Source organism: Cyprinodon tularosa, unplaced genomic scaffold (genome assembly GCF_016077235.1).
Source record: "Cyprinodon tularosa strain WSP-4 unplaced genomic scaffold, ASM1607723v1 ctg184, whole genome shotgun sequence".
Lineage (NCBI taxonomy): Eukaryota > Metazoa > Chordata > Actinopteri > Cyprinodontiformes > Cyprinodontidae > Cyprinodon > Cyprinodon tularosa.
The window spans coordinates 635711-657498 of NW_024038639.1; the positions used below are offsets into that span (position 1 = coordinate 635711).

At 37.6% G+C, this 21788-nt stretch overlaps 1 protein-coding gene across 3 annotated transcripts in view; it reads left to right on the forward strand.

Annotated features, from left to right (window-relative positions):
• The window catches only part of bbs9 (Bardet-Biedl syndrome 9), a 233847-nt gene that overhangs the window by 29349 nt on the left and 182710 nt on the right, over positions 1-21788 (forward strand). For all 3 annotated transcript variants that reach the window (XM_038282486.1, XM_038282487.1, XM_038282488.1), the window contains exons 10-14: positions 2153-2334; positions 3663-3739; positions 3840-3893; positions 4935-5037; positions 21214-21318. In XM_038282486.1, the coding sequence (XP_038138414.1) occupies positions 2153-2334; positions 3663-3739; positions 3840-3893; positions 4935-5037; positions 21214-21318 (521 nt within the window). The remainder of the gene's footprint in view (positions 1-2152; positions 2335-3662; positions 3740-3839; positions 3894-4934; positions 5038-21213; positions 21319-21788) is intronic.

Here is a 21788-nt window from a genome sequence, read left to right on the forward strand (position 1 = left end):
TAAAATTTAAAAATCAGTTAACTTTTTTTTTTCAGTGGCTCTAATCCTCTTCCGTAAGCAGCAGATGCTGGAGTTGGAAAAATTTAATTTTTGCTGCTTGACACACCCCATCAACCAATCAGAGAAGCTGATCTGGGAGCTGGTAGGGAAAGGGACACAGCACTGCTGATGCAGTCCGCTATGATCACTCCACTGAAACAGTTTATTAATGCCTACGATAACTTAAAATCTGCCGGCAAAATATGTTTGCTTTTATTATTCTGATGCCTGCAGTTTGTACCACATATCTGAAAAACGCTAAGATCTACTTCCAGCCGCCGCGAACAGCAGGGGAAACCCCCCAAGAGGCGACCAGGCCTGAGGCAGCTGCTGCTGGATTCCCAGTGACAGTGCACCGTCGATATGTGGGGGTCTGCGCACCTCTGACAGCGAAATATTGTAAGGCAGGACAGACAATGACTGCACAGACAATGTTTTGAGGTGGACTTTCACAATTAGATAACATATTAAAAGTACTTTGTACCCACTTATCACAGAAAATATAGCAAAGCCGCTCTTTGCCAATGAACAAAGGAGCAGCAGAAGCATCAAACCCATCTGGACACACCTTACTGGATGCGATTTAGGAGCGTAATGATGGTCTTGAGACATGTGTGACTTTAATCTGTACAAGCATCAAAAATGAAGCAACAGGCGCTTTTTTGCTGCTGAAATTGCATCCGGTGTGAACGAAGCATTAGCAACCTGCCCAAAACAAGGTCAAATATACATATTTCAAGACAAATAAACTATCTTCAATGTATTTTTTTGCGGTTTCCACCTCAATGAGTCAGAGCTGTTTTAGCAGGAAAAGGAGAACAAATAACGTTAGACAGGTAATCATTATGTTAGACCTGGTAGGTGTATGTCACTAAGCTTTTTCTGAATTTAGCCAGAAAAATGGTGCATTCACAGCAAAATAAAAGTAGGATTTTTCCATGTCGATGTTTTAAATAAACAGGAAACGGCTCAACCTGTTGAACACTGATGAGAGCTAGTCAGAGGAAGGTTGTCTGGTTTTGATCTCTGTGCGAATAATTCCCACATCTCTAAAATATCTGAGCTAGAGCACATTTATTATTGACTTTTTAAAGGTCATACATAAACTGACAATGACCTATGATAGTGTGACTTCTGTAAATAAAATAATCAGTCTTCCGCAATAAAAAAAGAGTCTTTCTTTATGTTATTCTAAAGTTTTAACCGAGTCTGAACAACTCTGAGCAGTGACGATTTTTCACAGAGCTGAATCAAACTAGAACGGGAGTGGAATGGGGCAACGGGTCAGATCCAATACTGAAACCGTTTTATTTGCAGATCATAGTGCTGATTCTGCAAGTCTGCTTTGCCTGTTTGAAGGCACACAGTGGCTTGGCACCAAGCCACCAGTCTTTTTGAGTCATCAACATAATGAGGGCGACTTCTTTGTAGCATAATCTGTAAAGATTCCTGTAATCTTTTCAGCATGAAAAACTTTCTGCTGACAAATGGCCTGGATTTAAGCAGTTGTCTTTTTCTCCTGGTCATCAGTCCGTTCATGCATGATGCACACTTATTGTCATACAACTAGCCAAATCGATATTTTATAAGCAGGTTTTGTGTAAACTGCATTGCTTTTGTTTTAGTGAATAGTAATAAAATAGTAATACAATTCAGTAATAGTGAATTTTCTGTGTTTCTGCAAGGGTTTGTCTTTCCACTGTAAATGTCACCTTGTCAATGTGTGCACGAGTGGGAGTGTGTTTTTTACCACAGCAGTTAAAGGGAAAGTTTCATGCTCACTCAGACACCCTCCTGTGTAGCTCTGGAGCCGGCTGTCTCATGTGGGCATTTGTGTGTGGATGAATGTGATGCCGCCTCACTGAACTAGAACAGAAATCACGCACACGCAAACACATCTGCAGCAAGTTATCACACAGTTAGAACATTATTGCATCACTCAGCATTTCTTCATGCTCTCCTCTTATCCTCTATTTCCACTTAAAAACCAGCACTGGGCTTCGCCTGCTGCTGTCCTGAAGGACTAGTGCTAAACTACAAAGACGATGTGAAGAAAGGGATCTGAACAGATGGCAGTTGTTACAGTGTTAACCCTTTCTTCTTCATTCCTCAGGGAGCTGAAAGGAGCTGTGGTCAGTTTGAGTTCAGACGGTCATCTTTTGAGCTCTTACATGGGTACAGACCCCTCCTTTTTTTCAACTCCTAAAGTGGATGCCAGAGAAGCTGATTATGAGCAGGTTGATGCTGAGATGAAGAAGCTGCAGAAGCTCATCAGAGAGGCCACAAGCACTCAAGGTGAGCTGATGATAAAAAAAAAGGTCTACAATGGTCTCAATTAGAAAGCACTTCCTAAAATAAGACAAACTCTCACAAAAAAGTAGTTTCTTCTTAAGTTTATATTCACCAACGGCCTGATCTTCAAAAGATTTGCATGTATTAAAAACAACATGTGCAAACATGATATTGTGCAAAGCTAGTACTCGTACTCGTACTCGTCATCTCCCGCTTTATCCGGAACCGGGTCGTGGGGGCAGCAGACTAAGCAGAGACTCCCAGGGAGACTCCCGAGGGAGGCGTCCAGGGGGCATCCACAGAAGATGTCCAAAAGCCACCTCAACTGACTCCTCCCGATGTGGAGGAGAACCGGCTCTACACTGAGCCTCTCCTGAATGACCGAGCTCCTCACCCTATCTCTAAGGGAGAGCCCAGCCACCCTGCGGAGAAAGTTCATTTCAGCCGCTTGTATCTGGGATCTCGTTCTTTTGGTCATGATCCAGATTTCATGACCATAGGTGAGGGTAGGAATGTAGACCGACCGGTAAATTGAGAGCTTTGCCTTTTCGCTCAGCTCTCTCTTCACCATGACAGACCGGTGCAGCGTCCGCATTATTGCAGCAGCCGCACTGATCCGTCTATCAATCTCCCGCTCCATTCTTCCCTCACTCGTGAACAACTATTGGAAATGCACTGATTTTTACAGCATCTTGAGCTCCTTATTTTACATTTTTGAAGAGCAGGCCTTACACTGCAAAAAATTAGTAATTATTTCTTAAAAGAAGTGCACTTTTTCTTAAAATGAATTGGGAAGATATTTTGCCAATTTACATTTAAAATAAATAAACAACTGCATTTTATTATTTCAAGTGCATCTTATCTAATCATAAGATTTTAAGATGAAAAATACTCATTCTATTGACACATCATCTTATTTACCTCCTCAAATTCAGTGTTACTACATTTAATTTAAGAGATTTTGACTTATTTCTAGATTATTTTTGCAGTGTAGGAGTACTGTGTCTTTTAAACCAGTTGTTTTATATTGAGCATGCCCAGAGTAAAAATTAGGTTTTCCTGTACTGCTCTTCTAAGACACCTAGATTTTCAGTAGCATAGGGTTTGAAGTTTATAATTTTTATTGTTATGTCATAAAAATGGAGAAAAAGAAAAGGTAAGTAGAAACGTTTTTTTTTTTTCACTCCTAACTGACCCAAATCTGAAACAGTTGAGAAAAAAAAGTTTGATTCAGATTAAAGCTCTAATGTTCTCTGTCAGTACCTTGCATTTACTCAGCGTACAGAGAAGCGTCCTATTTTAGTGTATAAAATAAATGTCTTTCATCTTAGATATTCTGCCTAAATCTGATGCTCTGGAGGACCTGTCTGTCAAGGCCACTGTGTTTCCCTCCCTGGATGCATCATCGGTAAATAAACTCATGTTTTTTTATGCGCACATTAATCTACGTATGTAAACATGAAGACATAAATACAGAATATTCAATCTCTTAATTATTTTCTTAACAGCAAGCTCTAATCCAAGATATGGATGGTCTTCCAGTTCCTTCAGTTACTGTTCAGGTAAATTATTTAATTGTTTCTCTTTCTCTGTTATAAAGTGTTATAAAGTGAAAGCATTCACCCTTTTTAGTTCTGGTAGAAAATAATCATAAATAAAAATATATTCTTTCCATTATTTCTTTAGCCTGTTTAGTTCTTTAGTATTTGCTTATTATTCTGTGCAAAATTTTGCAATGATTTAGTAGTTTTCATTTTCAGCTATTATAATGTAGAGTTGATTCTTGTTTGGGATCATTGTCCTTTTAATTCTGTCACCACTTTTTTGCTAAGCTTTTCTTCTCTGATGGATGATTTCACATTTGACTCTGGTATACTTTAGTTTAATATTAAGAAGTTTTTAAGGCCTACTCATTATAAGGTGAAAGGTGCCCTTGGCTCCAAAACAAACCCAAATAATAAGCCTGAAATGTTGGTGTGGGTTTGTTGTGTTTTTTTTGGGATGCATGGTGCTGTACATCATGGCCAAACATCCAAATCCTTATTTTTTAAGCCCTGGGATTCATTCAGATGCAGCCTAACCTGTGATACCCAGTTGTGTTTTTCCTTTGGTTTCACTGTCAAAGTAGAAACCATATTTTGAATTAGTTTTTAAGCATAACTTCTGATCTCAACATCTTTTTTTGTGAGAACATGATGCACGTGGCTACGGCTGTGCCTGAAGAAATGAAACACCCCAGATAGAAGAAAAAAACCCCCAAAACTTAAAAAAAGTCAAACATCTGGAATCTTTCCTCTTGGATTTATGATCTTTTTTGAAACAGGGAATCTATCTTCATGCTTTTCAAACACGCTTCCTTGATATACACAAATGTTATAAATATAATGACAGCAGTCAAAACCATGCCAGAAACACAAGTATATGATGAAATACAGTGAAGTTGGATTTATTAATCACTTGCATTCAGGAATCTAATCACAGTAGCGTAGTGATTTGTTTTTATTGGGAGTATAAGATGCCGCCACCCTGAAGGCATCTTAATAAAGGCTGATGATGAGACATGTCTTTCCTCTGGGTTGACATGTTTACCATATTCTCTGCAGGTGAAGGTAAAGGCCAGCTCTGTTCTACAGTCTGCTAAGCTGTCCATCTGTGTCCAGCCTCCTTTGGCTGTCACTCAAGACCAGTTTGTTTTGGAACCAATGGGTAGGTATCCATCTCCTCCTATTTTGCATTTTTGCACATGTGTGATTTATGATTAAATATTTGTTTAGGTTACTTACTCAAACAGATGTATGATGACTGGTTTGTTGCTGATTTTTAAAATTATTTTTTAGTTTTTTTGCTCATATTTGGCTCAGCCTGTGTCTAATTCCCTCTGATTTAACCAGGGTGTGATGACACGACAAATACTGCATGAACATTTCTTTACCAGATTGACATTACTCGTTATTGTTGCCTGTGAAGCTCTTTCAAACAGTGTGGATTTACTTAATAAACTATAAAGAACTAAAGGAATACTTACTTTTATTTTCTTAAGGGAAATACAGCAAAGCTTTATGCATCTGTTTTTGTGTGAGATCTTTTTTCATCTGTCATCAATCACCTTTACTCTTCCTTTACTCTCTAAGGCTCTGATTGACGTGTTTTATGTGTTGAACACCTCGTCCTACTTTCACGCTCCACTCCACAGACAACAGTTTGTGGGAATGAGAGGAGTGTGCTAGCTTTTTATTTGTCTGGCTCTTATCAGTCTTTGCACCGTGTCCTCCACTGCTGGTCTTTTCGCGGACCGAGCTCTTGTTGTACTGAATCACCCAGAAACCTTTTAACTCTAAACACCGGTTCACTGTCGGCTCATTAAAACAACATTAGGCTTTACGAAATGAAGTGATTGCAGTTTTTCTCATTGGCAGGATGTTTTATTTGCTCACTGTTTGCCTTTGTAATCATAGGAGCTGATGTTTACAACAAGCTTTGTAAACCTTTTGGGAAAAATCAACCAGCACTGCTACGTTTTTTAGGATATTCTTTATCCTGGATTATTTCCTAGATTTTTTTTTCTCATATGCTGCTTATCAATAAATCCACTCTTTTTAATCTAGCATATAATTCTTTTAATGTCATGTTTAGAAGAGATTTTTTTATTTTTTTTGCAACACTGGGGTATTTAAATTTGGACTTTCAGCTTACACTTGGACAGGCTCTTGATTTTTGGCCTTAAAGGAATAGTACACCCAAAACATGATTAGCCTTCATTTTCTACTCACCCCCATGCTGAACAACACTCTGGAGTACTTTTTTGATATCTCAAATGCATCTGGAGATCTGGGAGGCTTCTTGCTGTCTGCTGACATTCAAATAATGGAGGTCTATGGTGCCCGAGACAGAAAGGTCCATAAAAGTCCACAAAAAACGTGTCAATATTCCTCCATACTGCTCGTCCAATGTATTCCAAATGTCCTGAGTTGGTAGCGTCCATAATTTACTCTAAATGAAGTCATTTAGAATGTTTTTAGAGCATAAACAGTAGTGTATAGGACTTCCTAAAAGCGCGCGCATGCGAGGTCACGAGTCTACGGAAATCCACGGCAGACCAAACCAGATGAAAGTGCGCATTCAGCTCGGCAAAGAACCCATGTTCTTCCTCATCAATGAAGTCCTCAGACATTCTTCTTTCGTTGTTTCTTTCTTTGCACAGGTAAACAGCACATTTCTTCTTCTACGCTTGCATTATCGGCAGAGCAGACGCTGAATGCGCACTTTCATCTGGTTTGGTCTGCCGCGGTTTCCGTAGACTCGTGAACTCGCAGGCGCGTGCTTTCAGGAAATCCTATACACTACTGTTTATGCTCTAAAAACATTCTAAATGACTTTGTTTCGAGTAAATTATGGACGCTACCAACTCAGGACACTTGGAATACATTGGACGAGCAGTATGGAGGAATATTGACACGTTTTTTGTGGAATTTTATGGACCTTTCTGCCTCGGGCGCCATAGACCTCCATTATTTGAATGTCAGCAGACAGCAAGAAGCCTCCCAGATCTCCAGATGCATTGGAGATATCAAAAAAGTACTCCAGAGTGTTGTTCAGCATGGGGGTGAGTAGAAAATAAAGGCTCATCATGTTTTGGTTGTACTATTCCTTTAATACCGTTTCTTTCTTTGTCATCTTCGGTGGTTCTCTTTCCAGTTGAGTCCCATTCTTGAAATATGCAATGCATTCAAAGTCTTTAATTAGCAATGCAACATATGCATGTAAACAGTGATGATTCTGCACAAGTTTCCTTCTCCATGTTTGAAGGATTTTTATTATTCTGACTTTTGCACTTTTTTACCACTCTTTTATCAATCTTACCCTGTGGGAAATGGATAACTCCCAAATCCTCCCTACGGATTACTAGGAATGTTGGAAGATGTTGCACTTGGAGGATGTTTTAGTCTTTGTTCAGGGCAATGTTCTTGCCTAAACTGTGAGTAAGCCCAAACTTTGGAAGAGGAGCCAACTCCACACACAAATCACAACGCTTCACTGTTTCCACCTTAAAGTAGCTCATTTTAATGCTCACCTTTTCTTGTCCAGACAAATTATTGGCAGTAAAAAATCACTTTGTGTAAATGTGTAAATCTTCTGTAGTCAAAACCACACTGCAAAAAATAGAAATCTCAATAAGTTATTTTTTCTTAAAATAAGTGTGTTTTTCCTTGATTTGAGGAGGTAAGTAAGACACTTTGCCAATGGAACAAGACAATTTCCTTTTAAAATAAGAAAAAACTATTTTATCCTCTTATTTCAAGTAAATATTATCTAACTATCTTATTTTAAGAGTAAAAATACTCATTCCATTGGCAAATCATCTTATTTATCTACTCAAATTAAGGCTAAATATACTTAATTTAAGCCATTTTTTACTTATTTCTGGATTGTTTTTGCAGTGCAGTGGCGGCTGGTTGAGTTTTTTCCTGGGGGGGCTATAAATCCAAAATAGACGTACACCAAAAACCAATCAAATATATACTAAGTTATCACACCAGCATATTTGTATGAATGGCAACAACAAAAAACATTATAGAAACACTTTATTTAAAAAAAACAATATATTTTCATGTACAGGGTTACTTTTTGTACACAAATCTTGACCTTCTGAGGCTTTGTGAAGGCAAATCTGTGCTTTGCATGATCCAATATTGTGTCTCAAATCTAATAAAATAATTTACCAGTTTAATTATGGAGAAGCTATTAGTCAGCTTTTTTTTTTGATTATATAAAAAAAAAAAATTTTTTTCTGAGAATATGTTTATTTAAGAGCAACTATGCAAATAAACAAACACCTAAAAAAAGTACACTATATTATATTATTTTCCATGTGAATCCCAGATTATTTATTCTTCTTTGCCTTTTCTAAAAAGTGCTTTAAATCAGTCCTACTTGTCTTTATCCATAATGGGTCAGATCGTGACGTTTGAAAAAGGAGGCAGGAAGTCAAGGCAGCAGAATAAAGTGTTAGCCTCACTGCATGCAGTTAGCCAAGCCAATTTTGATGTTTGGCCGATCAGGTCCAAACCGTGCCGTCTCCAGGTTCTCTTGGTAAAGTTTGCTTCCCTTCCGCGACTCAGCCTGTCGATCATCCGCACTACAACTGTGACAACAGTTCCTGTCACCTCAGGGTGCATCTTAGGTGCGCCCGGAGCTCACCTATACATCCGTATTGCAGACGAGCTACTGCGCATGTTAAACTTTTAACAAGAGTTAATGAGCAAACATTTTTGCTCCCTTAGGGCGGAAATACGTCACCAATCCGACAAAAAAATGAAACGGCTTTACTCATCATTAAAGATCAAATATTTATCTTGCACGTCTAAATTATGTATATGTCAATATATTTAGAAATATTTAAATTTTAATATATTTTTATGTTTTAATCAAGGTCATTGGGTGGGTGGGGCGGCGGCCTAGCGCCCTCTATTGGCAACGACTTTCTGTTTTTTTTATTGATTTTTTTCTTGTTCTTGGTCTGAAGTGGCTCTTTTATTTCAAAAGACTTGTACTAAAGTATTTCTGCACTGAGTGCACCAATACTCAGCCGCTACCATTTGAATGTTAGCTCTGCACTGGTGGCTATTTCAATCAGTGATGTCCTGAAAAGTCCCGGTGAATCCTGGAAACTGTTGGACATCCCAAAGCCCACCGTGTTTTCGCACTTTTTGAGCACACTGGGTTATAAGGCGTACTACAAATGAATAGTCTGTTTTCAAACTATTTTCATATATATATTTTATATATTTGCATATTTTTTTATATATATGATTTTTACAAACACTAACTAACCTTTATTTTACCCAACAATAACAGATAAAAAGCTCTTGTTTTTGCTGTTAATTCATTTTTCGGAGTAAAATTATTCAAATTCTTCTCCACTTTTTTTATATGACTGCTGAAATGAAGTTGGCCCTCAGCACCATGACAAATACAGGAAAGTTTTGTTGTGTTCTTATGTTTTTTGCAATGGAAACTGCCATCTTTTTAGTATATATTTACCTAAATAAAAAAACTACACCAAGCTAGAGCTGATATTGTATTCAGATGCATAAAACTCCAGAACTTGGCTATCAATATATTATATCAACACTCTTTACAAAATTGGGAAAAACTGAAAGCTTTGTTTTGAATTTTTGCTCCTGCTTTATTCACACATTTCTAATTCTTGGAGTAATTAAGTTGAAAATTATTTTCCTGGCAGAACAGTAAAAAACCCAAATACGAAGAATAATTTTTCCATGGAGAGAAGATATGTCATATGTGATGACATACTGTTGCTCTGTGTGTCAGGAGGTTTTGTTGTCTTTTAAAACAAATGTACACTAGTGGCTCCTCCTAGGGAATAATAAACCGAATGTAGCAACTCCCTAAAATAGGGAAAAATGCAGCCAAGCATGAATAATCTCCTCCAGGCTTGGTTTGTACAAACATCCCAACCACAGCAGATTTATCTGGTCTGAGTTATTGAATTAAATAGTGTTACCTTATCAATCTTAAGCGGGTCTCTTTTAATCTGCAGAATTTTCAAAATGAAAGCATAAATCTCACTAAAGATTATGAGGTCAAGTGTCAAATGAAAGTCCACAGGCTATACTAACACAGAGGGAATCGTGTTGGCAGTTATTTTCTGAAGCCATGTACTCTGGTATAAAAAGCCAGATTACTAACAGAAAATCCCCTTTTATTGTACTTCCAACGCTGCTCCTGACGTTTGCCGAAAACCACCATCCATCACGGAGGAGTAGACACCAAGCTCTTTGAGAAGGACCAGAGTGGATCGTAGATTTATGATTTCAAGATGTGAGAAGGCTTGGCATGCGGTTAGAGGAACATCCATTCATTCTAAGAGCTGACTCAAACTGACCACTGCTTACCTATGATTCATGATCCATATATTCAGAAATGTAAAACGGTTTACCACAGCATTCTTATCCAGGCCTATACTGTACATGACCTTTGCACATGTTAATGATACATTCCCCACAAGTCTTAGCCTTTTTTCCATTTAAAATGGTCCCTTTAAAAGCTTAAAAACATTTTATTTAAATAAAAAAAATCCTTCTGAAATTCATGTTTAATAATTTTTTCAAGAAAATGAGGTGGAATTCATTTGGACTTATTTCATACCCCTTTCTTCTCTCTGAGGAAGACATCCAAAATGGATGTCTAAGCCACACCAGCTGACTCCTCTCAGTATAGAGAAGACGTTGCACCACTCCGAGCCTCTCGTGGATGGCAGAGCTCCCCGCCCTATCTCTGAGGGAATGCCATGCCATATTGTAAAGAAAGCTAATTTTAGCAGCTTGTATCCAGGATTTCTTTCTTTTGGTCATGATCCAGATTCCATGATTATAGGTGAGGGTAGGAATGTAGACCAACCAGTAAATGGAGAGATTTGCTTCTTGGCGTACCTCTCTCTTTACCATAACAGACTGGTGCAACATCTGCATGATAGTGGCATTGCTGATCTCCTACTCCATTATCCCTGACCAGTGAACAGGACCCCAAGATACCTCAGGCATTACCTCTCTTTGACCTGAAGAGGGCAAGCCTCCATTTTTCAACCAAGAACAGTGGCCTCAGACCTGGAGATACAGATCTTCATCTCATCTACTTCACACTCAATCCCCTGTGTATGCTATGGGTATCACAGGAGGGAGGGGGAAAAAACACATCATCTGCAAAATGAAGGAGGAAATCCGCTGGGCATTAAACAGGACCCCGTCCAGGGGTTGGCTCGGTTTAAAAACCAGTGAAGGAGGATAGCCTTGCTGCAGTCCAGCATGCACTTGGGACATGTCTGACTTATTACCGACGATGCATACCGAACTCCTGCTCGTCTTGTACTTAAGAAAGGGCCAACGACTATAGAGTACCCCCCATAGAGCACCATGACGAACACAATCCAATGCCTTATATCACAGGTGGCAAACTGGTTCCAGAAAGAGCCGTGTGGCTGCAGGTTTTCTTTCCAACCAAGCAATGGCACACCAGACTCCATTCATCTCATCAAGTCATCATGTTCAGATTGGACTCACTTGATAAGATGAATGGAGTCTGGTGTGCCATTGCTTGGTTGGAAAGAAAACCTGCAGCCACACGGCTCTTTCTGGAACCAGTTTGCCACCCCTGCCTTATATAATAGATAATGCTGATGAAGATTCTCAGTCATCCAGATCATAGTCATTCTGTAAAAGTTAATGCAAATGGAAACCGGTTTCCATTTGCATGTTTTCAGACATTTGAATTGAGAAAGCTTCCTGGAGAGGTAGCGAAACGTCTTCAAATCTTGAAAACCAAGTCCAGTGGATTTTTTTTTTACTTTTACGGAATAATAGATAATAATATTATCTTTACAAAACAAGAAACAACCGTAACCAATAAAGATTAAAAGAAAAAATACAAAAACTGACAAACGGCAGCTGGTATAGAAAATAGTGCCCCCTTCATTTCCAGCAAGGTAGCATTTCTAAATACGGGATGGGTCTGCCATGTGGTCAGCCTCCACCCCTTTCTGCATCCTGCAGCAAACTCCTTCTCAAAGTGTCCTCAGCCAAGGTCAGGAGTTCCTTGCTTTCAATAAAAACAGTACTGGTGAAAGTCTGCTTCCCCCTGGAGGTGGTGGATTGTTTGCTGGAATCCCTTTTAAGCTGACTGGTAGTCTTTTTCCAGACCCTAGTTTTTGCTCCTGCAAAAACACCAAGGCAGCAGCCTACTTGGCCTCAAAGTACCAGCTTGCTTCTTCGGGAGTCCAAAATTCCCACCAATAGGACTCCATTATTAAATAACTTGTTTAATAATCAAATTTGTCCTGTATATATTTCCATCGCCAAATTCTTGTTCAACAATAGACATATTGCAAATATCAGAATTGTTTCCATCATATTCCTTGTAAAAAGAAAAGCTGCATGCATTAATCTTGATCAACTTCATAAATTGTGTTTTTGTTCCATAACTAAACACTCTCCATATATGCAGGATGCTTACCATATGGGGACGTAGAAACCCAATTAGTGACAGAAAAATTGTACTGAGTAAATGGATGTTTTTGATGTTAAACCTCCAGAAATATAATTTTGGTTTCTTTGTGACAGTAAACAATTACATATATCCCAGAAAAACTCTAACCAAGTCAAAAGTAAATTCCCTGAATAACATTCCACAGGGGGAAAAAACTGCTGGATGTTTTTGGTTTGTTTAGCTCCTCTAAGCTTTTTTCTTTGGCACCAGCTCTTCACGTTTCAGTGTTTATGTGAAAGATCAGAGGCTTTTAGTCATTACGCTGTCACATTTACACCACCAAAGAGATGCTTTGTTTATATGGGTTTAGGTAGCATTCAAGCTGGTCAAACCCAGAAGCCTCTGTGAAGCACACATTCAAGAAAGAACAATTACGCACTCACAGGGATATCAGATTTTTTGCACATACTTATGCATGGCTGCTTAAATGCATTCACATGGCACGGGTCACTATAGCAGGCTGTAAAATTGTAGACACTCTCAGAAGAAGACAGTTTGTGTGACGCTTTTCAGACAAAAAACAGGTAAAAACTGCAGCAGCCAGTTAAAATCCACCCAAACTATTACAACTTGTAAAAATAGTTTTCTGGTTTATAGAAGCTATTTAAATGTTTCTGGTTAATGAGGGTCATAGATGGTATGTATACACACAAATACACAAGTAAGTGTAACTTCAAAGAGGGTGGCCGTTTCTAAATTCACAAGAACGCAAGTACGGACTGTTGTCCTCGCCAATTATGTTCTTGAGAAAAACACAGGAAAGTATGAAGTCGGGGAGAACGGGAGCATGCAGCATAAATAGGGGTCAATTGGAACAGAAGCGTACTTGTGACATCATCAAATGCTTGAGTCGTCTGGAGCTGTATTTCACCTCCTGTTATTAATAGTCTCTAGATAATAATAAATTCTTCCTTTTTTTCATTCAGTGGGGGAATAGAATTAACACAGTCAGATAAGCACAAATAAAATTAACATTTTGCCAAGTAAAACAAAAAAATCGCCATCAGAGCCAGCCAGTGGGCTGCTGCAGATGGGCTAAAGTTAGCCCTGGCTGAGGTAAGCCTCGGAGGTCCGCTAGTTGCCGTGGTCCTCTCAACATCGGAACTTTTTTTTGTAAATTATGTACTAAATCAGTAAATGGGACAATAAGCTTAAAAGTATAATGGTCTCACCTCAAATGATGTAAAAATATACTTTTATAGAACAATGGCAACAGAAAAGAGAACTTATAACTTAATACTCGGAGCTATGTGAGCGCTCCATTGAAAGCTTTTTAGGGTGACAGTGGCGTTGGATGTAGGAGTTTGTCCTGAAATCGAAGGATTGACGGTTCAAGCCCCGACTCCGACTTTCAGTGTCGTTGTGTCCTTTGGCAAAACACTTCACCTGCATTGTCTACTGATGGTGGTCAGAGGGCCCGGTGGCGCCAGTGTACAGCAGCCCCGCTTCTGTCAGTGAGCCCAAGAGCAGATGTGGCTACAATGTAGCTTGCCACCATCATCAGTGTGTGTGTGCGTGAATGGCTGAATGAATGTAGTGTAAAGCGCTTTGGTCAAGTCTCCTCCTTTTAGGATCCATGTTTCAGAAGCTATGGATTTTATAGTGGATTTCACACTTTCTATATTTTTTTTCTCTGTAATAGGTTCCCACTTACGCCTCTTCTCTCTCTAATGAGTTCATTGTTTACAACCCGCTTCCTCCGTGTGTCACACCACCCACCCTCTGGCTTCAGGCGGTTTCACCTTTGCATTCAACTTTTCTGTGTGGATACCTTGTTGGGTTTTGTGTTTTTATAGCCATATGCCTCTGCAAACAGAGCTACTTTACCTTTGAATTAAGTAAATAGTAATGTATCCTTAAGACCTGGGTTGCAGAATATTAGGATACTGAATTCTAATGTTAATGGATCTAACACTCTCTGACATGATCTCTTGATATTTTATTGTTTTTAATTACAGCTGTTGATTAAAGAAAAAGCTATTTAGTTTCTTCAAACTTCTGAAATACTTACCAGAAGTAAAAGATAACTTATGATACTGTTGTTTGCTGGCTGTGTTAATTTGATCAAACTGAATCTAAAAACCTTTTGGTGCTCATTTCTCTTTGAATTACGTTCTGCTAGTCACCAGGCAGCAAAGTATTGGGGACAAAGTAATGGATGTTATTTGAAAATCTGTTTGCAATTTGGAGAAACACCAGCAAGCAACAAGCTGTAAGAATAACAGTGCTGCCGTGACACCTTCTCAGTCTGGTTTTCATTAGTTTTTCTTTCACACTCTCTCTTTCTCTTAGTTGATCGGTTTCTGTTTCCAGGAATGTGATGTCTTGATCTAGATTTTTTTTCCAAACATATAAACACTCTCCCTGCATGAGTAAACACAAGGCTCAGTTAAACTCTGTTTCTGTCCTTTTACAACAGCTGTTGGCCGTGCGTCAACATACTTTACCCGCATGTTTCTGATTCCCCAGCTCATTATGAGTCCACGTGTTTGGAAATGTTCATTGTAGGTGAGGATATGAGATTTGACCAAATGCACACAACAAAAAAGGTAAAACTTCAGCGATGCACGGGGGAGCACAACAGCCATGCACGGAGCGATATGTGTTAGTTGTAGGGGAAGTAGCGCCCTCTGACTTTTATTGTTATTCCAGTTTTTATTCGTCTCAGATGGCAGCTCAATCCCCTGTTCAACACACTGCCTCCTTTGTTCCGTCCCTCATTCCCACTCTTAAGTCCTGCTCTCTCCCTCTCTTCACTCCTTTTCTCACCATTTCATTTCATCTTTTCCTTTTACAGATTTTTTTCTTACATTTGTTATTCCTTCTAAAATGTCTGTATTTTGTTGTCCGTTGTTTCTTTCATCTTTATATTCCTGTATTTCCTTCTTACAACAATACAATTCTTTCTTTTCTTCAAAGTATGATGCTCCAAGTTTTAATTCAAGTATTGACATTGACTCAATATATGAAGGTTCTATTGAAGGATCCTCATGTATTTTTAAATATAAATACATAATATTATCTGTAATTAATGACATATGTCTAACAAGCCTTTAAAGAAACTGCTAAGTGTAAACATCTTAAAAAAACAACCTTTTTTTTATTGCACGTTTAAAAAAAACAAAATCTTACATTAAGTATTAAAGTTATTGACCGCATTGCATTAAATATATAAAGGAAAAACATGTTTAAGTTATAATTTACTATTTTAGTAAGTATTTTTGGAACTTTTAAATGTTACTCCATAACTTCTGCTTTCTTGATGTTTACATATGAAGCAAAAAGGAAGCCCATTATACTTTGCCAGCATTCAAAATGGGAATAAAAAGCGAACACACTGTTTTAGTTAGGAAGTTATATGTCGATCTTTATGAGTTTCATAAGAAAATAGCTGCTCACCTGTGACCAGTAAAGCCCACTGTGGACTAAGGTGGATCACATTACAGCACACACTGAGGAGGATGGTAGAAGTTAACAGTAAAATATCGGCAGCAAAGAGGAGCATCTGAGGTTGGCCTTTAATTTAGACGACTTTTTCCACATCTTTATTCAATGTACATATAACTCTGAAGGGGATTGTATTTCTCCAAACATCCTTAACATCCTCCTGTCGTTTATTTCACTAAAAATTCATCCATTCTGCTCTGTTATCCAGTTTACAGTAGCTTCATCCTTATGTGCAAGTATTCCACATTTATCAAGGCTCTTTCCTTCATTTGAAATGTGAAGAACAAAGCCTTGAATTTTAAAAAGAGACGTTTTCAGACAGGTCGTTGTTATAAATGGGTTTACGATTTTCAAAAAAAAAAGCGTGTGAGAACCTACACCATGACCTGACCCAATAATGACCTACAAAGATCATGAGGTCATCGTTCACTACCTCACACATAGATCATACCAGCATGCATTAACTCGACCATAGGAGCAGAAATATTATCTTTAATATTTGTTTCCCTTCCATATTTTTTTATTTCGATAAGATCTAGATATGCTGATAATTTGGTAGAGAAACACACATGTAGCTCTTTCTCCGTGGGTGGTATTGATCTCCATCTTTACCCCTCATTGCCTCTCACCTTTTCATCTAACCCAGTCATCTGTTTAACCCGATCCATCAAGATCTTTAAGCTGAATACTGACACAAAGAGAGCTGCTCCTTGCATGATCACACAACTGAACTCTAAAAGAGTAGCAGGATCTTGGCGACCAGAAGCACCGTTAGAATAGAAACTACAGCAATGGGCAACAATTTTGCATAAAGATCAACAGGTTTCAGCACCAGTGCCAGACAAACATGTTCCTTTTTTGTTTTCTTGTTGCAGGTAGATTTGCTTAGAAAGTCATATTCTAATGATTATCCAAAAGGTTCTTTCTGTTTATGATAACTGCACATAACAAGTAGGTATTCATTTAAAAATAGATATATTGCTTATTTTTAAACTTTTTTTTTTTTTACCAGCATGTCAAATTAAATTGTTTTAAGACTTATTAGTATTTAATCCCTTAAGTATGCATAAAGAAACGAGTAAAAAAGGGACGAAGGGCAGGCTTTCAAATTTAAAAAGAGTCAATCCACTGGAAGACAAAGATGTTGAAGCGATAAACAAATGGCAAAAGCAAAAAGTTTATGAAGGTGGAAAAAAATATGATGTAGACAGTTCTGCATAGGAAAAGAAAGCTACAGTAGTAGAGGAGGGGATTTCTGTCTACTTCAGGGAGTTTGTTTTTGTTGGATGGGGTGCTAATGGTTTAATGTGCCTGAAAACACTGGGACCAGTCTGAACAGTCTCACCAGGTCGGACACAGAAGTCAGTCAGAGCCATTGCCTGGTGTTCCCCATTTCTGATGCCCACAGCTCTTGTTCTGGCCTGTTCAAATGTGCTTCACTATATGATTAAGAGCTAAAAAGCAAAAAAATAGAGAAAGAAAAGGGAGAGGAAGAGGGATTACTTTGTGTCTCCTTTGGTGTTGTTTATTGGTCTTAACAGGACTGAGAACACTTAAAGTACTTAAACCAGTCTGACCAGAGTGACCTCCAGGGCACAGAGGTTAAAAGCCTTCTGTTGACAGACTGACTGACAAGCAGCGAGGGAACGTAGAAGGTAAAAGTAGGCAAGAAGAAGAAGAGGACACACAAAAAGGCTGCTGGAACAAAGGAGGGTGTTTCAGGTTTATAGTAGGAAATTATATATCCAGTCTGAGCTCAATCCGTCATCAGGTTTACGGCATTTTCTTGGTTTTGTTGTTTGTGAAATATTTTTTTCATAATTATTTACAAAGTGAAAGATAAGCTCTTTATACCATATATGACATATGTAATTTTTCTTTAATTTTTTTACCAAGGATGTCCCAGTTTGAGATTTATATACGATAACTTTTGAGTAAAAATACCTTGATTTCAAATGTTTTTAGTAATTCAACCAAATTATTTAACAGTAACAGATAACGTGATTTAAGAGATCTTATTAAAAAAAAAGACCATACATTTCTTACACTGTAGGAAAAAAAATCCAGTTTAATTATTACACTAATGATTAAACCTAAATACCTTTTTTTTATCTTCATATCAAGACTTCAACAAAAACTCAGATGTTTTTTGCGTTCAAGAGTGTTATGATCTTGGCCCTGATGTCTGGTCTGATTACCTCTCGTCTGATCCACCTGCTTCAGTCTCTATTTAACCAGCAAAGGGCAGTGAAAGAAGAGGTTGCTGGGGAATCAAAGAGTATGAGGAAGCTTTTATTGTTTGAATTTACTTCTTAGATTTATCTCCTCCCAGCCTTTTACCTACTCTTGACCTGCCGGCCGTCCCTGGAAGGCCTTATACATTTACTACTCATGCAGTTTTGTGTCCACGCATAGGCAAAATCTTTTAAGTTTTTCAATCTTCCATTTCAAACCTATTAACCTCAGTGATATACAGATTCCGAAACCTTCACACACTCTTGACTCTTAACTTTTGAGACATTGCAGAGACTTTTATGCTTTTCCATTTGGACATATGCACATACACTCAGGATGCAGTCACCTGTAACAGACTGGGCCCAAAAACATCACGCCCCATTTCACCAACATACCGCCCTGTGTGTGAGTGTGTGTGTGTGTCTGACTGCATGGAGCCATTAGCTGTAATATATCCTTTCCTCCCCACCCGTATTTGATCCCTGCTCTTTCTCCCCAGCTCTCTTTTCCCCTCTCCTCTCTGTTGGTTTTCAGGCATTTTAAAGGAAGCTACAAGTCATCACCCATCTCTCATGGTACATATAATTTCAGTCTTGGGTTCACCCTCATATATTTACACACACACACCTACAGGATAAAGTTCCTGTTAAAGCTTTTATTTGATGTCTTCACCTCGCATGGGGATGTTGAACATAAGCAGGGCCTTAGCACTGTGTGTGCATTAAATAATCTTGTTAGTGTTGGGCTTACAGCATTCAGTTCTGTCACCATATTCAAAAATCAGTATTTAAAGAGTGTTTCTGTTTTTTTGTGCATGTTTGGTTGATTAACCTGCTTTATTCTTTTATTATGAAAAAGCTGATTTAAAATCTGTAGTACTCAATTTCTGATGGACTCTTAGTGAGGAAAATAAAAACACAACGTCTGCATCTGAATCTGGTTGAGATATTGTGACAATAGGCTGTTCAAGTTTGTTTAGTAGGAGTGAAATACAACCTTTCTGCAAAGATGACTTTCTTGTAGTTCTTACTGATGGCAGTCAGTGCGTCTAAGACTTAGACGCACAGGGGTCTGCAACCTTTCATATTCAAAGAGCCGTTTTGACCAGAGTTCGACCAAGTAAAAGTTGTTTAGAGCCGCAAAATATAACATGACTTTTACTAGAAAACCTTTTTTTCTTTTACGGTAATCTTATATAGGAAATTAGTTGTTGCCATCTCAAACATAACGATGACATATAGCAATATTCCATTAGTAAAAGAGATTGATATGGTGTTTTTAAATGGCAATATATCAGCATATGAAGATATTGTGATATTTTGATGTATCAATATTTTTTCCCTCGTCTTTACACTGGAAAAACGATCTAGAAATAAGTAAAACTTTCTTAAATTAAGTGTATTTACCCTTGATTTGAGTAGGTAAATGAGATAGTTTGCCAATGGAATGATTCTTTTTACTCTTAAAATAAGGTAATTAGATGGTATTCACTTGAAATAAGAGAATGCAAATTTGTTTTCTTATTTTAAATCTAAATTGTCTTGTTCCATTGGCAAGATGTCTCTTTTATCTCCTCAATTCAAGAACAAATGCACTTATTTTAAGAAAAAAATGACTTATCTAGATTTAGTTTTTTGCAGTGTAGAATTTATTAAGTCTGTAAAAAAGAAGTTTTTGAGGAAGAAGTAGCATTTTATTTTTATTTTTTTTAGACTTTAGAAAATCAGAAGCTGATCAAATATCGGGTTAAATATCGGTGGGGTGGCCAATGTCCAATATTCATTTTTAAGGCCGATACCGATAGGGGGCCGATTATATCGTGCATCCCTACTTAAAACATATTTCTGGTTCTTTTAATCTCATTCTTTTCCATCTTATAAAAAACACTAAAGCTATTGATACCGGTATATATTAAATTATTTAGCTCTTTATATACATTTTAGCCACTATGAAGAGCCGCTGGAGAGGAGTCCAAAGAGCCATATGTGGCTCTGGAGCCGCAGGTTGCAGACCCCCTGCTCTAAGTGGTGTAAAACATGTTAATGTATAGCGTTAATCTTTATCTTTTTATCTTGGTCTGTATATTCATTGCAACTTAATACATTACAAGGAAATGTGTCCTCTGCATTTTGGCTTCCCTTAGGGAGCACTGTGCTGTCTCACTGCATGGCCCCAGGTCCCTACGCTAAGGGCCCTTCATGGGACATTGTGTGGCGTTTGAACCTGGGAACTTGCTGAAACGTCGGAGAGGAAAAATACTTTTTTCACCATGTTTTAACTTGGTCCAATCTTGTTATTCTTATTTAGAACATTGTGATGCTTGTGTGTTACCGCTAGCTGCAAACATTTAGTTTGTTTTATTTTCCTTGTTTGTTTTGAAACAGGACTATTTTAGAAGCATGTTTCACATGTGGATTTTTTGGTTCCCTTTAAATTTCGTTCAACTCCCAGAGGAGATGGTTGCACTGGAAAAAAATCTAAATCTAAATAAGTAATTTTTTCTTAAAATAGGTGCATTTGTTCTTGAATTGAGAAGGTTAAAGAGACAGTTTGCCAATGGAACAAGACAATTTACATTTAAAATAAGAAAACACAATTATATAGTCTTATTTCAAGTGCATTTTATCTAAATATCTTATTCTAAGAGTAAAATACTCATTCAATTTGCAAATCATTTTATTTACCTACTCAAATTAAGGGTAAATACACTTCATTTAAGACATTGTTACTTATTTCTGGATAGTTTTTCCAGTGTGATAAAGTAGATTTTTTTTTTAAACTTCATTAAACTCGAGTGAGAAAAAAAATCGATTAATTGGATCTGGTAGGGAAAAAATGGAGATTAGATTTTTAGGCCAAATTATCCAGCCCTGCTGTAAAGCAAGCAGCAGCATTAAACTAAGAACTTTGATATATTTGGATATATATTTTGGACATCCTTTTTTGAACACAAAAAAACATGAAAGGAAGTGGGCTTTTTTATTACACATTTATAATTGTTATTCCCTCCAGTTTATGCTGCATATCCTAGTTGACATGTTTTTTTTTCTTTTGAATCCAGAGGAATATGAGGTATAGCTACGTAAAAGAAAGCTATCTGTCAGTGTTAAATTATAAAATGTTTTCCTTTGTTTTCAGGTGTTGGTTCAACCAAAGAAGTTTCTTTTTCTGCTTTCCTCAACGTTCACTACCCCCCCGCTGATCTGACCGGAGACATCGTTGTGTCCTACAGCTCACCAACAGGTAAAAAGGCCTCTGTGACCTTAATTTTTTCTGTCTGCACAAAATACAGACATGGTTTATATAAGGAAATCATATATTCATGGTGTTTTAATGTATTTTCTTGGTTTTCTTGTTTGGATTTTTTTTTTCCACAAATATAAACAGAGTAAAAATATCAGATCTCTTTACCATATATGATTATACTTGATAGGGTTTTATTTTCCTTAACGTTTTCTAATAACGTCTCATTATGTGTTTTATATAATGTAAGGAGTTCATTAAAATGAACTTCACCTCACTTGTTTTTAGCAATTAGACCTAATCATTGAACACTAATATATAACAGGATTTAGTTGATGTTATTAGAAAAAATATCTCCTAAATCTCTAACTCTGCAGGAAAATGTAGTTGGGAATAAATCTGTCTTATTTTGAAAACAGTAAAGATGCCTTTGATTATTCTTTATTTTAAATGATCAAATGAATGGCCTT